This window comes from Gavialis gangeticus, unplaced genomic scaffold, assembly GCF_001723915.1.
Source record: "Gavialis gangeticus isolate Ggan-Ray unplaced genomic scaffold, GavGan_comp1, whole genome shotgun sequence".
NCBI lineage: Eukaryota > Metazoa > Chordata > Crocodylia > Gavialidae > Gavialis > Gavialis gangeticus.
In genome coordinates this window covers 40,194,617-40,210,984 of record NW_017728997.1, presented here as the reverse complement: position 1 = coordinate 40,210,984, position 16,368 = coordinate 40,194,617, and the positions used below count along the sequence as shown (strand labels likewise).

Here is a 16,368-nt window from a genome sequence, read left to right as displayed (position 1 = left end):
AAAAAAAAAAAAAAAAAAAAAAAAAAGAATGGTGTTTAGTAGTGCAGGATATCTGCTGGCTATATTAAGATGTATTTTACAGAAAATGTATTTAACAGCCATGGTATATATTCCTATTTCAAAAACCGTATTAAATATGTTTTCAGTCCTGCAATCAAACTATTAAAAGTGGTTTCTTACATTGTTGCTCACAGTGGGATTAACATGTTCTATTTGCAGTCCCTGTTGATCCCATAAAATGAATATAATTGCATTCATATAATAAAAAAAGATCAAAGCAGTCCCATGTGGAGGAGAAAGCACTCTGAGCCAAAACAAGCTGTTTGGCTTGTAAGTAATTGGAAGCCTTTAAGTTGCTGAGACACATCTGCAGCATACTCTGTAGTAGGAAGTTAGGGAGCTTGCTGTATTATACAATACATATTACTGTGATGCAGTAGAAATAGCATGGCATATTACATACTGTGTGTTAATGTAACAGTTGATGTGTGTCATGGTGCTTCAGGCCTTCGTTGAGTAAATAGACTGTTTAATCAAAAGAAAAAAAAACTAATTGTGCAGCAAAACAGGTATTACTAGTGGGTTGGGTCCATTTCCTCTTGAGAAATCAATTTCCAGCATGCTCCATATACTGGAGTGCATGTAGGTACCTGTTATTTCTTGATTAGTCAGATACTGGAGTTAAGGACACACACCACTTAAGGTTTTCAGAAAGGCTATATCTGAACATGTTATTTAAAAAAATGGCAGTTTATTTCAAAGCGCCGTATTTAATTTCGAAAGATGCATCAGAAAGCCAGTGACTGGTTAAAGGGGTGCATTGCTGGCGCACTCTGGAAATAAAAATAAGACCAACAAGAAAACAAAGTGGGTTTCCAGTTTGTTAAAACTGCTCTAAGGGGACAGATAAAGACAAGCAAGAAAAAAAGAATTTAAATACAGAGATTTGTTAGCTAGAATATGTACAGAAAATATTTGCAAAAGACCTTTTAACCCCATAGATGTTCAACTTAATTGGTCAAAATATCTAAGCCAATTTTGCAAGGGGCTGCAGCATCCTGTGATGTATTAACCATTCCTATAAAAATGTGTATGCAGCCCAGGTGGGGAGATGTACGTCTCACAATTAAGCTTTAAAAATTATGTTTGTCCAGTTGTTTCAATATTAATGGAAATGGTTGTTATGAAAACAGGTCTGTGAATTGTTCAAACTTCCAGTTGACTCTAGGCTGAGCTTGTGGCCCCAGAACTATTTACTGAGGCAATAACTACTTTTTAAGGTAAATCTGAGGTTGATTGTGTTATGTAAATACTGGTTAATGGTTCTCTCTTATGCATGAGCATAGCAAATATTCCAAGCAATGGATCTAATGTCCTCAGAGTACTACATTTCACCAAATGCACACTATGCTTTTTCACATTAACTTTCTGTGCATTTTAAGCTATGGTGCTGCTGTAGACCCAAGTCCAGAATATTATCTGCCTATGATATTTCTAAGGTGCAAATAACTGTGCAGTGGCTGAACCCTTGATTAGTTAAGCTCTGAGAATATGATATATATTTTACATACATTGTATAAAATATGTTAATTAAAACTTTTTTTTTTCAAAAAATAAAAAGATTTTAATTTAAAACACAAGAAAACTCTAAGCATCCTTGATCTTTATTTTATTTTGTAAAATCACAAACCATTTAAGTTCATTCATCTATTTTACACTGGTGCCAGTCCAAAATTGTTTCACTTTGTAGCTTGAAACACATTCTTCCTTTCTGAAGCAGCAAGAAAATAAATTCCTTGCCTTGACTTACTTCCAAGCATGATAAGTAGCGTTGAGAACTATGTGCTATATTGTGATCACATATTGTGAGGTCACTGGAAACTACAAAAACGTGCTCATGTTGTGATGTTATCTTGTACGATATTTGGACACTTTTTCAAGATATTTTTTCTGCTGTTTTGTACAAGTGTGTCAACTGCCACATTAATTTAATGGGAGAAAATATGTTTACATTTAAGTCTCATACAAAATGTGTCTATATAGGATGACCTAGCAGAATACAAAACATTATGGCGCAGTGGTTTTTATAATTCCAATAATTCTATTTTGTGAAGGTGACCAGAACTGGGAAAGGAGACGTTCTACATTCTTGCTTCATAAAAATTAGACAAAAAGCAGCAGTAATGGTGCGATAGGGATTTGATCACTAATCCCAATGATCTTGTGTCCTGCCATGCGTGTGTGAATGAATATGAAAATTCATATTATACATTTGTTTCTACTTCTCCATTTTATTGTATGTAAATAGAATGGTATTACCTGAATCAGGAGTTAGTGGAGGCATGGGTGGTTGTTCTTGGAGAACATGACAGATAATCTTTCTTAACTGCTTGTCTCCATTACATTGATCCTTTGTCTTGGAAAATTGTACTCCTGATTTCTATAAAACTATTGGGGAGGGGGGTGTTTTTTTTAATTTTTTACATGTGGACTCTTTTGGCAAGACGGGAAGGGGAAGGAAGCCCTCACATTCAGACAGAGCTTTATAGAGGTGTACTATCTGGCAGTCTTCCCTCACCAGACAGACTAGCAGTATTGTAGAGGCAATGCCAGTGTCTATGCAGTCTGCCACTTCCTGTTTTGCCCCCATAATGCTAGTGGCTGGGTAGCAGAATCTTTCCATGGCCATCAAGCCATATACAAGGAATCTTTTCCCCCCCTGACCAGTCATCCACTGTTGACTTGACGTTGTACTTTGAGCATGGGAATTCCTGGTTGGCCAGAGCGATAGACTTGCACTTGTCATCTCTACTTTTTAGATTGCAAGAAGTAAGGAAGTCATCTTCCCCGTCCCCTCATCCACTCACCTGGTGAGGTGAAAGTGTCAGGTTGTTTGTTCTTGTTTCTTTATGGGGTACCTAGTGTGTATTAAGCCCTTTCCTAGTACTTGAAAAAAGTAGACCCTGTCTCAATAAGTGCATAATCTCATTTTAAATCAGTAGAATTACACAATGGGAGGAAATCACATCAGGATTTATTTTTTCACGTGATCTAGAAATCCTGTTCTTAACTAAGGGTCCAGGTACATATTCCATTTGAGATGTGGTTAAGGTGTTCATTGTGTCACAAGTAGTAATCCAGACACATGTTCCTGGGGCCCCCATGGAAGTGACTCTACTCCCCAGCTGCAGGTACAACTTCACAGCATGGGGCATGGGGAACCAGGAGCTTCCAGCTGCCTGTGCCCTGCACCATGGGTCCGGGGGCATAGGGAACTTTAAAGAGTCTACCTACAGTGGGGCTGCAGGTATGCTTTCTATACTCCCTGGGCTCTCAGACCTGGACAGCAGGTAGCGGCTCCCCATTCTTTGGCTTCCCCACTGGAGACTTTAAACCCCATGCCTGTCAGGTCTGTCTGGGCTGTGGGGGATCAGAGGCTTGTAGCAGGGTATAAAGTCCTCAGGAAAGGAAACCCTTCAGCTTCCACTACTTCCAAGCTAGTTTGAGTCCCCACTGCAGTTCCAGGGCATGAGCTGAATATCTGGATCTGCCAGCCTGCCTCTTTCAAATTGCCAGTGCATGGGCAACCTGGGATTATGAACCTGAACTCTCCCTGCACTGGCAAGTAGTAATGGCATGATTGGGATCTGATCCCCAATCCCAACAACTGCACTTCCTGCCATGCATGTGTGACATGGCAGGAGAGGCAGTTGTTGAGATCAGGGATCTAATCCCACCACACCATTAATTATTGAACATGTGCTGGGGGTCTTAAAAACATGGGGCTTCAGGTTTGAAAACTCATTGCAATTTTTAGGAAATTTGAAATGAAGTCCAAGATAGATATGAAATTTCATATTATGCATATTAAGGATGCTAAGTCTAACAGATAAATTTATTATGTTTCTCAGGAATTTTATGCAAGGGTTGTGAACCTTGTAGGTGTCAGAGAATGAGTGTGCCCTATGTTGGAATATATGGTTTGTAAAAAATCAGATTTTTGTAATCACTGAGTCATTGCCATTGTTTAAATCTATATTACTTATCCTTGAAACCCAATGGAATAGGTGGTGCAATCCAGATTTCTATTGATAATTTTCTAAATATGATTTTGTATGCTCTGCAAGATGGCTTTCAGGTCTCAAATGAACAATATGTCATAAAATTCATTTAAAAGATGTAGTAATGAAGGAGGATTTTGATTTATGGCAAAAGAAGTGTGTAATCAGAATGCCATTGACTTAGATATGTAGAAATAGTGTAATTATATTCTTATCAGTTTACCTACCTACTCACACAAATGTATTATATGAGCCCACAAAAACACTGAAGACAAGTTTTATGTTTACACTTGCATTAGAAATCTTTTTACTACACTTGTAAAGCCTAAAATTATCAACCTTTTCAACACAGTATTATTTCTTCCTTTATTTTTATTGATGTAAAAATGAGCATCCCAAAATGGAAAAGGATTGAAGTGAACAATTTTAATATGCAGAAAATGTATGCTAGATAGTTTTATATGCTTCATTGTTATTGAATAAAGTCAACTCCAGATATCAAATATAAATTACTTTTTCTGTCTTATTTTTCTAGTCTATACTTCATTTAAATGTTTGGATACCATGGGAACTTCATTTGAACATGTAGGCTTTGTCCAGATGAGCAGGGCATGTGCTTCTAGCAGCACAAATTTGTGCTGCCACTTTGTGCCACAGTGCATGTCCCTGCACATGCACTTTCTTGCAATGTGGGTAAAGTGCCCGTACCCAGCTCCTCCCGGCTTCTGGTGTGCTGCTGTAGCCAGGTTCCATGTGCTGCACGGGGTGCTGACTGGGGCATAGCAGCCAGCTGGGGAGCAACATGTGCTCCAACCAAGTGAAGCCTCTGCACTGAGGCACACGGAAACAGAATACTCAGCCCAGGGCTCCCCCATCTCCACGTTTGTCCCAGCGCACACTATTTTCACATGCTTTGCACTTTTTTTTCCAGGGGAGGAGGGGATTGCTACTGGGATACTTTGCCCCCATGCTGCAAATTAGCAGTGTTGCACATAGTTTAATGTGCAATATGTGCTATTTATGGTGCCACGAACTGCAGATGCCACATGTATGGACATGGCCAGTAGGGCCAATATGTCATCTTGGTGGTATTACATGTAATGTACAATACATAGGTTTTCATGTTTTCTCATTTAAACATGGACCCACTATATCCACTGTAAAAATCCATGACTGGAATATATAACCTTAAATATCTTAAGTTTTGTTAGAAGTGATTACATGAAGTGATACCTCTCAAAGTATACCTCTTGAGTTGAAGACTGTCATGGGGTGGGGTCCCTAGGGATGGCCGTGGTGCTCCTAGGGCCCTGTGATCTTGCCAGCTTTACTGTATGGGCACCTTCTATTCTCACTTACCACATCTTGATGGTTAAGATAATAGATGGTAGATTGGGATGCTGTCCTCAAGGTGTTATGCAGTCACAGTCCTGGTGGACCCCACTAAACAGTGTTGGTTCTTAGACCCCTTGCTGGGTCCTGCTCTAAGTAAGTGCCTTGCAGGACACCCCAAGCCTTATGGGCTAGGTGTGTAGCTCCAAAACCACCCCTTTACCACGCCCCATGCTTCACAGATAGTAGGTAGACATTGTCTTTAGTGATGAGACCTCTTAGCCTCTTGTTGTCACTGGACCCTTAGCCTCAGTAACAGCAACTTCTGGCGCTGGGGTCTCCTCACCCCCTGTCACTGCTTCCTCTGGCACTGGGGCTCTGCACAGTAGCGTGCCCTGATGAGGCCGCCTACTCCCCAGTACTCTCAGTCCGGTCCACCGGATTAAAAGCAGCAACATAAATATGAGACCCTGGGCTATAACATAAAAGCAACCATAACCTAGATACTTCAGTCTCACCAGCAGCAGCACAGGCACCCAGGTATCTCTGTGGAGTTTTTCTGCATGAACTCCACTCCCCCTAGCAGCTGTCAGGGCTATAACTGCCTTCAGTCCCAGCCCTGGGGCTTATATGTGCCCAGGGCCCTGCCTTCTACCAGTCAGCTGACCGGGTGCAGGTGCTAGCTAATTCCCTCATTAACCTGCAGCCATAGTAACCTGCACCTATGGAGTTTCTGCCTGGCTTCTAGGGCCTTCTCTCTAGGCAGTTTCTGCCCTTAAAGTAGCAGGCACCTTAGTGCCCTGCAACAAAGACCCATTCTCCTAGGTTTCTCCTTTTTGGTTTTCTAATTATCTAGTCTCTCTTCTGTTTGGGTATTTGGAGGTTTTATATAAGAACTTTGTATAGCAGTAAAATTTCTTTTACTTCAAAATGAATTATTTTATTCATTTGAAAGCCATATCCTGATTTATTATGTGGTTGTATTAGGGATGTTATGTTTAAAATCCTCTGGAAAGTAGATCTTCAAATCTGCTTGAGTTTTATGTGTCTCCAGATTTTGAGAGAGAGCAGAACAGATGTCACTCCTGATATTGTCTTGTTTAGAAAACATCGCTCCCACAAAATAAACACTGTGGCCTCAAAAATGACCTTTTCAGCAGCAAAATACCTCTAGAGAATATGTCTTTGGAGTCTTAGTTTGTTTTTTGTTTTTGTATTAATTTTTGTTTGCTTGCTTGGTTTCTTCATTCTTTCCTGTTGCTACAAGAGATGTTATGGGTTTATTTACTATTTGGTATAGTAACCCCGTGAAACTATTGTAATGCTGAAATAGCTGAATACACGCTGGCAGCCTAAAACCAAATTGAAAGGAGCTGTGGGAAATACTATTGATTGTTATTCCTTGTATGTCACCAGCTATTTAGCAGACCTTTAAACTAGTAAAATGACAGGCTACTTGTTCCTTTTATAGGAATAGACTAAGGCATAGACTAAGTACCTAACTGAAGTGATGCATTGGCAGCTGATGAGTTAACACTTCATCTGCAAGAAGACTAGGGACGTAGAGCCATTTTGAGGGAAGTACTTGGAGGTATTTAGACCAGTTAAGATGAAATTTCCAAAAGTTAGCATCTGACTAGAAAAAGATAAGGATATGAGTAAAGAAGGGACACAAAGGACCCAGTGCCTTGAGTGCAATGTTATGTGCTTGAGCCTAAAAAAGGTTGAGAACCACTGTCTTAAAGCATCTACTTGCCAACAGAAACAAAACACAGTGCTCTTATTTTCTCCCCCTGCCCTGTATCACGCAAAGCAAAATAAAATAAGTTGCCTATGTTTATTACGTGTATTGTGGTAGATCTTATAGACTGTCTCTGTTTCAGTCATTAAAATATGCCAGGATTACCAGTTGGCATGCCAGTTTACCAGGATGAGATGGGAAACTCAATATTCTAGCTTCTAGGAAGTTGTAGATATAATACTGTTATGGACTTTTTTTTTTACACGTTTGCAAAACAGATCATTTCAACTACAGTTTAGTAAAAGAACCCAAACAACTATAGGTGTATGAGTTTTGTGTGCATTGCATGTCTTTTAACTGAGTAAATACCTTAAAACTTCCATTCTTTGCTAAAAAGTTTTGTTTTTTTTTAAATAAAATACATGGAGTTTAGAACTGTTTGCAGTCAGGACTCGTAGAGATGATATCTTTTATTAAACTGACAAGACTTTTACAAAAAAAAATAATAATAATTGCAAGCTTTTGGGCACAAACACCCTTCATCAGGAATTGGAGAAAAGACTGTAAAAGTTCTCCTGGGTAGAAATGAAAGTTCATATTTCATAGGATTTTATCGGGGAGTCAATAGATGGAAAACTCCTCTGGGCAGTCAGTTCATAGCTGGTATGGAGTCTCTTACCTCTTGTGAGGTTCTGTGACGATACAAGTTCCCTTGAAACAAAGGCAGGAGCAGTGTCTCAGGTTTCAGGTGGTCACAGTTGCTTCCTGCTTGGGAAAATATGAAGATTTCGTTTCAGAAATTGGCTAAAATTTGATATCTTCCATATGTCAAAACCCAAAGGAGTTTTACATCTATTAACTCTGTGAAATCCTATGAAATATTAACTTCCATTTCTACCCAGGATAACTTTTACAATCTTTTCTCCAGTGCCTGAGAAAACTTAAGTTAATTAAAGATTTTTTTTGCAAAAATCTTGTTAGTCTAATAAAAGATAATATCTCTACTATAAGTCGTGATTGCTTTTTCCTCTAAACCAATACAGCTACAACCTGGATACTGAACTGTTTGCAGGATGTTTGAGATAAAATGCAGTTTAGAAAAATTGATGCCAAGAGCTAGGAAATAAAAAAGCAAAGAAAAAGAAAGACGACTGAGCAAGGCGACTAGAAATATAATGCCACAGTGAGGCTTTCACTTCCAGATTACAAATTGAAATGCATCTTCAGCTGTGAGTGATTAGAAGTTATTACCAGTTGACACCTGTCCAGTGGCCTGTGTGAAGTGAGTCAGAGGCCTCATTCTGGTCCTAGTGCAAGTATTAAGCTTGGGTTCTACCATAACCCCCAAATCCTCCCTAATAGTCTTATGCATACTGTATTTGTTCATCTGTTCCCCACCCCACAACCCCCCATGCCTATACCACCTTGCATTTGTACTTGTTAAATTTTAGTTTGCGATCTCTAATCCAGTTCTCCAATTTATCAAGACCTCTCTGAATTTTCATCTTGCCAGTGGATTCTAGTGGATCAATTCCACTCAGCCTTTTTGTTGTTTGCATCTAAGTCATTAATTAATATGTAAACCATACTGTACCCAGAACAGATCCCCATGGAACTCCCCTTGAAACCTCCTGCCAGTCTAACATCTATTCTGTGGATAAAGATGACTTTTAGAGCTGTTGGTTTGGCAGCTGTCACTATGTTTATTGGAAACAAAATTGCAGGCTCCCTGCCCTCAAGTCATCCTACTGCACAGCTTTTCAGTGCATTTATGTTTTTTTCTTTAACAGGCAAGAGAGAAAGAGAGGGCTAAAAACTGTCTTTAAAAACAAAAGAAAAAAGCCCCCAAGTGGGTCTTAGGAAGGATGGGATATCAGCCTGCGCTTTGAGTTTCTTGCTCTTTGTCCATTTTGATCAGGCCATAGATTCTATTTAAAGATAACTTTTTCATATTTGTTTTCCATATCCTTGACCCTGACTGGCAAGTTGGACACTTGTATTTGCCTTGGCAAGTCCTAAGCCGCTCATCAAGGGCAGGACAAAAACACTTTTTTCTTTTTGTAAACAAGCTGTTACTTCAGTATTTTCCATGAGGATTTACACCACCATTTTGAAACCACTTTAGGAATTGAGAAGACCATTTAGAGTCTTCTTGGCTTAGTTTGCAGCATTTCACAGAGCTGTGGGATTCCACATGTAGCTGGTGCAGGGTAAAGAGGGGGAAAGGGGTTTGTGTTCCAGACAGTTAATTTGTAATTCCCATTTCTGGTCTTGATGAAGCTGGTTTTGCTTTCATTGTTGTTTGTAAGACTGTAGTGCTTAGAGGGCAAGCATGAACAGGGCACCATTGTGCATGGCACTGTACATATAGCACCTCTGCCTGCAGAATATAAAATCTAAATAAATACTAACATTGCAGGGTTGTAAAAGGAAAAGAATAATTTTGTTGCTGATCTAATGCTAATATGGCAATAACCAGGGTCTGATTCTCAGTAAGTATTTCTAGAGCTTCATCTATCACCAGGGCTAGGGACAGAAGTTACACATAAACTGATTTAGGTCTTCAGGAATTGGTTTAAGCCTGTAATAGAACAGAAGCTCAGTGCACATAAACCCAGTTTCAAAATGGCTGAAACTGGTTTAAGATAAACCTGGATGAATGTAGTATCAGACTTAACTGATTTGCATCAAACTGGTTTATGAAACATCTGTCCGAGACCCCTTCCTGGTTCAAGTTGAATCAGAGTCCCCCAGCATCCTAGCATAGGCTGTGTGTTCACTTCCTCTTCCTGCTGCCCCTGAGGTCTCTGGGATTTGCAGACAAGACCCACAGCAGCAGGATTCTGCAGCGTTGTTCATCACTTTTTCTTCCTGCTTCCAGGTGCCTCTGAGATTTGTAGTCCATGATCACAGCCAGCAAGACTCTGCAGGGTTGTGCCTTTCTGTTCAATGCATGCTCCCTTCTGAGAGAGGACTATTCTTGTTCAGGCTTTTATGAATTCAGTGCCACTGCCTTTTTCCCTACCCACCCCCTCTTTAGCCTGGCAGGCACTGCACCCTTCCCCCCAGAGACCCTCCAGCTAGCTCTGGGCTGAGGCTTGGCCACACTCCCTCCACTCTAGCAGGGAAAGGGGAAAAGCCTTGGAGCTGGCAGGCTGCAAGGTGTGCTCTAGTATCCCCTAACTTCTGGCTTGAGCCACTGCAGGCATGTGCTTGCATTTCCTGAGTCAAAAGTGAATGTCTGTTTGCTTGCTTGCTGATTCAATGTCTGCAGCTTAGACTAACCTACAAAGACTGAATTGATTCAGCCCTGGGCTTTTGACTGTCTGTACTTAGCCCAGGTGATGCTCATGCTTTACAGGCTGAGCTACTGTGATGGCCTAACCTATGGGTATGGTGGCTGTTGGTCCTGTTTATACTGGACTGGCCTGTTTTTAAACCCTTTGTCCCCTATCTGTTTCTGAATGAGGAATGGCCTACAAAAAGTCCTGTTTTTTAGTTCATTGATGTAAATACATGCCGATCATTTGTCCTTGCAATTCTATTGGCTGTGCCTAGAGGTAGGACAGTGCACAGCCAGGAGGAGCAGGATTCCAAGCCAGCCAGGAAGGGAGGGAGGTGGCTTTTGTTGGCCCTGCCCCTTGCCACTAATTGGCCAAGGATACATTAATTTTGTTCTTACAGTCAGGGGGACTTGGCATGGTAGTTTACCCTAGGCATTTAGTTGGGACAAGCAAAGAACTCTCCAAGTTTTGAATTAATTTCTAGCTGGCTTAACAGTGAAAGCAATCCTGTCATTCTAGCCCAGTGGTTATCAACAGTTTTAGACTTGAATCATCCCTCAGGAAATGCCAGCTCTTCGTTTGCACTCTTTTTCATTACGGAAAAATAATAGAGCATTTCTTCTGTGACAAAGAACTTCGACCACACTAGGTCACAACATTTTTAACCCTATTGATTCCTATCTAAAACATATGGGTTTATCTTGTGAATCATATTTGCACACCTACTAGTGCTAACGTTGTGTGGCAGCCTCCAGCTACACAGTGTCACCCTTGGTACCCCAGGCTGCCACAGACCGTCTAAGGTTTAATGTTGCTTTCTCCCTTAAAGGCCTACTCCAAGGCATGATTCCTAAAGTAACCTACTGGCATAAGTTCTCCGCAGTGAATGGAATGAGTATGAACCACACATTGCGAATGGCTATTGGTCAAAAAATATCTACATCTTCACTTTAAATTTTTTGGGGGAAAAATCTAAAAGTCATCATATTTGAACTTCAAAAACGAAGCTTGGGAACAAAATATTTTTATTTGGGTATAATTTAATGTTATTTAATGTTCTGTCTGACTTGAAGCTAACATGATTTAACTACCTTCTCCTTTTTTTGCTAATTAACTTGCTTTTCCACATGTCTATTTGCAACTTTTAGTAAGGATGCCTGTTAAAGGGAGCAGACCAATTTGATAAGTAGAATTGATCAAACAGAAGTATTTGAAGTAAAAGTCTTTAAACCTTCACCCAGACTTATTGTACTTCTACTGTTTCTGCATGTTCTATTGTGGGTTTTCCCTTTCATTTATGCCACTGTTTGATGCTGAACTGTTTTGGAAAAAATGCAAAGGGCACTTGCATGTATCAAGCCTGAGCAGTTCTTCACAGAATCACCACAAATGAGATTAAGTCAGCTAGATTTGCATAGAAGCACAGGCATGTATGCAGCCTGCACTTGGAGGATGCATACAGTTTGTGTATGCAGACAGGTGCGCTTACAGACTTTTGCGTTTTATGTAAAGTATTGCATTCTTTGTTCTGACAACTGATTTACTATATGGACCCAGCTATAAATTGGTATGGCTCCTAGGACTTCAGATTCCTTGGGGATCCTGTGAAAACATTAACTTTGTTTTCCAGGCTGGGTTTCCAGGATACGTCTAATGATCTTGGCCTAGGACCAAAGTAAATATACAATTGCATCTTACTACACAAAATAATATATGTTTTTTATGCCAATTACTGGCTGGCTTGTAAAACTGTTAAAACACTGATGAAGAAACAAATTTGTATATATTTTTGTTTTGTATTGTTTGCTGCAGTTGGTTGAATCATGCTATTGATTATCCTCAGATGTTTGAAGAACAACTGTTTTTTCATAATGTTGTTCACAAATTCATAGTTTGTACTAAAGGTGCATTGTCTACTATTCCTAATTATGTATTTCCTTATAACAGTACGTCATGCAGTCAATAAGGAAAAAAGATTATAAGGAGTGTCAGTAGTATGCTGTGGTTCAGAGCTGTTCAACTCTGGCATGGCAAAGGACCATGCGTGGCCCCAACATGCACCCCCCAGGCTGCACATTGTGCAGGCCACATGCTGCAGAGGGCAGCCCCGTGGGATCCCTCTATAATGTGTGGACTATACAAGTGGCATGAAGACCCCTAGGCTGCATGAGTGGTACTTGGCCCTCTGCCCCTCTGGGTAGTGCCGGCAGCACATAACCCCATGCCACATGCTCCTTTCCCTTTGCTTTACCCCTCCTCCATTGCACAATAGTGGAAAAGGTGACTGCAAAAGCCATGGGCCACATGTTAACCACTCATGTCACATGCAGCCAATACACTGCCAGTTGGGCAGCCATGCTCTAATTCATACCATACAATGACTAACAAATAGCCACAGCAGAAAATTCCTGAAACATGCACTGAAATGTATCAATCTAAAACACTAGAGGGATATTTAAAAATATCAAGATTTGCTTTCACGTACAGCAGTTGGTCTGTAAATGACTCAGTAACCCACCAACTGCCGAATTCCACTGAATTGTTAGTTCCCCAACAGCTCTCACGCAGTGTTCACAACCTTTGTGGAGTGGCAGGCCACCTTTAACTGAAAAAGACTACAAAGGTCTGGTATGATCCACAGCCCATATAGACTTACCATGTCCTGGCAGACCACACTTTGGGAACCACTGTTGTACAGGATAGCCCACCAGTTAAATAGATTCCTCCCTTTTCAATTAGACTAGTGATTACATAAACTATATTAAAAGCATATTCAAGTTCAACCACGTGAAATTTTGTTTGCTTTCTCATTACAGATCTGGGACATGAGTGATGATGAAACAGTTTGAAAGCCAAGTGAATGAAGTGGAAGATGACCTACTTAGATCTGTATTGCTGTCTTTTATCTGTCACTTGATTTCTTATATATTCTGACAGTTAAAAATATAACTCTCATTTTTTATATGAATGGAACATTATCTTAACCTGAAAAGCAGTTCTGCTGTGGGTGCGAGTCTCCTCGTATTTCCATATTTATTGTATGCAGGACCTAACTAGAGCAACATAGTTATATTTAAATGCCCAGTTTCTATTTTTTCAGTTACTAAATATAGCTGGCATACATTTAGCCACTTAAATAACTCCCAGTGTTTTTTCATTTGTCCATTTTCATTGTATCATCAATAGACCTGCCTAAATAATATTGTCTACTTTTCTTCCAAAGAAGTAGGGTTACTTTATAAATAGTTAATATTCAGATTATGATAATATTTTTTTACAGCAGGTAATTAAATTACATTGATATTTAAAGGAGCTGGGGTAGAAGATGAGGTGGGTGAATAATTAAAAATCCACCTACACCAATTTTTTTACTGTCACAGATGGTGTTTATAACATGCCCCTTATCACATGATAATACCAGGGTTTCTGTCTGTACAGATGGGAGCAATGGTTTTAAATCTTATTAAAGCTCTGTTAAGACCAGTACTTTAGCATGTTTCTGCACTGTGGATAAAACATTGTTTGAGCCTTACCTGGCAAGGAAGAACAGGGTTGGGGATTCAGACATTTATAGAGGGAGCCATTACATAATAACTCTTTTAGAGAAGTGTCTTTGGCTTGATAAAAGCTGTAGAAAGAGTTTCTCTAACTCTTGTCATTCTTAGATACTGTCATGCAGTACTTCCTTGGGCCTCAATAAAGCCCTAATCTCAAATCTGCTTGGTGAGTCTTTCAGTTTTGTACTTTGTAGGACACAGAAGGGCTCCACAGATGACTAGTTCTGCACAGAACATCACTGGAAAACCACTGAGAAAAGTGATAGTTGTGAAAAACAGAATTTTAAAACGCCAAAATATGTTACTATCCCAAATCAAATCTATCATTTTTCATCTTGGTCTAAGTAAATAATAATAACAATAACAACATTATTTGCCATATTAAGTCTAGTTTTTGCACTGATCCACGCATTGCTTTGGATTTGTCCAACCATTCTTTCCTCAGTGTATCTGGAAAGTCAGTATATCCAATAATTACGTCATCTTCCTTCAGTTAAGATAGAATCCTTGGTTATGTAAGTCACATCAACTTGTTTGCCAGCTAAGCTGATATATCCTCTGGTATTCCATAGAAATAGAAGCTCTATAAGAGCTACTTAGGGCAGAGTGCAATCCCCACTCATGCATTATGGTTTCGAATGAAGATGTTTATAAAGTGTTCTCTTGTTTGTACCACTATGAAAAATCTCCACGTTCAAGTTTACATTTTTTCCCAAGTGACCATAAAGGAATGTCTCATCTAGGTAGCTCCAATGTCATATAAATATATTCTTATAATCTAGTTAGAAAGAAGAGTCCTTAAAATTAGTCTTAAATATATTTTTGAAAAAGGAAGATTAATGATGAAATAGAATCTGACATCTTGATGGTCTAAACCAGTAAGATTGGGAAAATTCACTGTGCATTTGTATACATGGAAAATGATCTTTCAGTGGACAAACAAAATACATTTAAGAAATAAGGCTAAGACACCTGATTTCTCCTGCATTCTAACCATTCTGAATTTTTATTTTGTTCATACCATTATCAAAGGATTTTATTTTATTCATTATCAGAGAAATTAATTGTATAACGCCTCAATACTATGGCAGCTGTCAGAGACCAGCCTATATATCTTTCATAGTTACTGAGATAGTGACATGCAAAAATCTATTTTGCAGTTGTGCCATTTTAATAATCTGAAACTTGAAAAATGGCTCCTGTGCCCCAGAGTTTACTAACATGGAAAAGTCTTTTGGATATATAAAACCTTGTCCAAATTACAGTTGTACTGTATTCTTACAAATCTACGGTTGTACTGTATTCTTACAAATCTCCGAATCTCCCGGAATCAATTCAGAGGGTTCTGATTTGATTCAGAGAGATTAGAGGTTCTGGTTCTGATTCTATTTGGATTCAGAGATTTGGCCACCAAATCAGGCCAAGTCTCCACCAGATTGAATCAGTGACCGAGGCTTCACACAGCCCTAGTAAGTATCCATTTAACTACCACAGTATGCAAGATCTAGAGTAGGGGTGTGCAAAGCTTCAGTTGCTGATTTGATTCAGAGAAGATTCGGCCCGATTCAGTGGCTGAATCATCAAATTGGGAGACCCATTAAAAGCTCTGAATCAATTTGAAGTATCTGAATTAATTCAGAAAAGATTTGGTGATTCAGAAGGCAGTTTTGTGGGGAGACAGAAACAGAGGAGCAGGGCAAAGATGGCTCTGATATTGACATCTGTAGCTGGCCAGTGACCGTGACTGTGACCTTTCCCTGAGTTCCCTCCCAATCACAGTGCTCTGGGGGAGCGACATAGAGACAGCATATAAGGCCCTATGTGAACCCTTTCTCTGCCAGAGGTGCCAGACCTCACCATCTGGCAGATAGTGTGGAGGCCTTTGTGACTACCTATTTTGCCGAGGACCTGGAGATGCTGCAATGCGACCCCTTCGCCTGTTGGGCAACCCACAACCAGATGTGGCAGGACATGGCCGCAGTTGCCTGGGAACACCTTTCCTGTCCACAGACCAGTGTACCAAGCGGGCAGGTGTTCAACATTGCTGGTGATGTAGTGACACCTCACTGCACCTCCTTGGATCCTGGTTTGGTGGAGCAGCTGGTGTTCCTGAAGGTGAACCTCCCACTGCTGGGGTTCCCCAAGCTCCACCTGCAGATGGAGTGAGTGCCACCCTCCTCACCCCACACCCATTTATTTTTGTTAGTTGCTTTCACAACCATTTAAAGCCAGGACAAACTTGGAGGTATGGACTGGGGCTATGGGGAAGGAGGCAGCCCTAGGTCCTGGGCATGACCTAAAACTGGAATGGTGATGGTTCTGTTGTGGGGTGTAGTAATTGTGGGGGTACTGGAGATATGTTGGCAGATTTTGCATTTCTTGTCATGGCATGG

At 40.1% G+C, this 16,368-nt stretch overlaps 1 protein-coding gene across 2 annotated transcripts in view; it reads left to right on the top strand.

Annotated features, from left to right (window-relative positions):
- ATG7 (autophagy related 7) overlaps positions 1 to 15,007 on the top strand; it is a 390,968-nt gene extending 375,961 nt beyond the window's left edge. For both annotated transcript variants that reach the window (XM_019505098.1, XM_019505096.1), the window contains one exon: positions 13,235 to 15,007. In XM_019505098.1, coding sequence (XP_019360643.1) covers positions 13,235 to 13,267 — 33 coding nt within the window. In that variant the 3' untranslated portion in view covers positions 13,268 to 15,007. The remainder of the gene's footprint in view (positions 1 to 13,234) is intronic.
- The last annotated feature ends 1,361 nt before the right edge of the window (positions 15,008 to 16,368 follow it).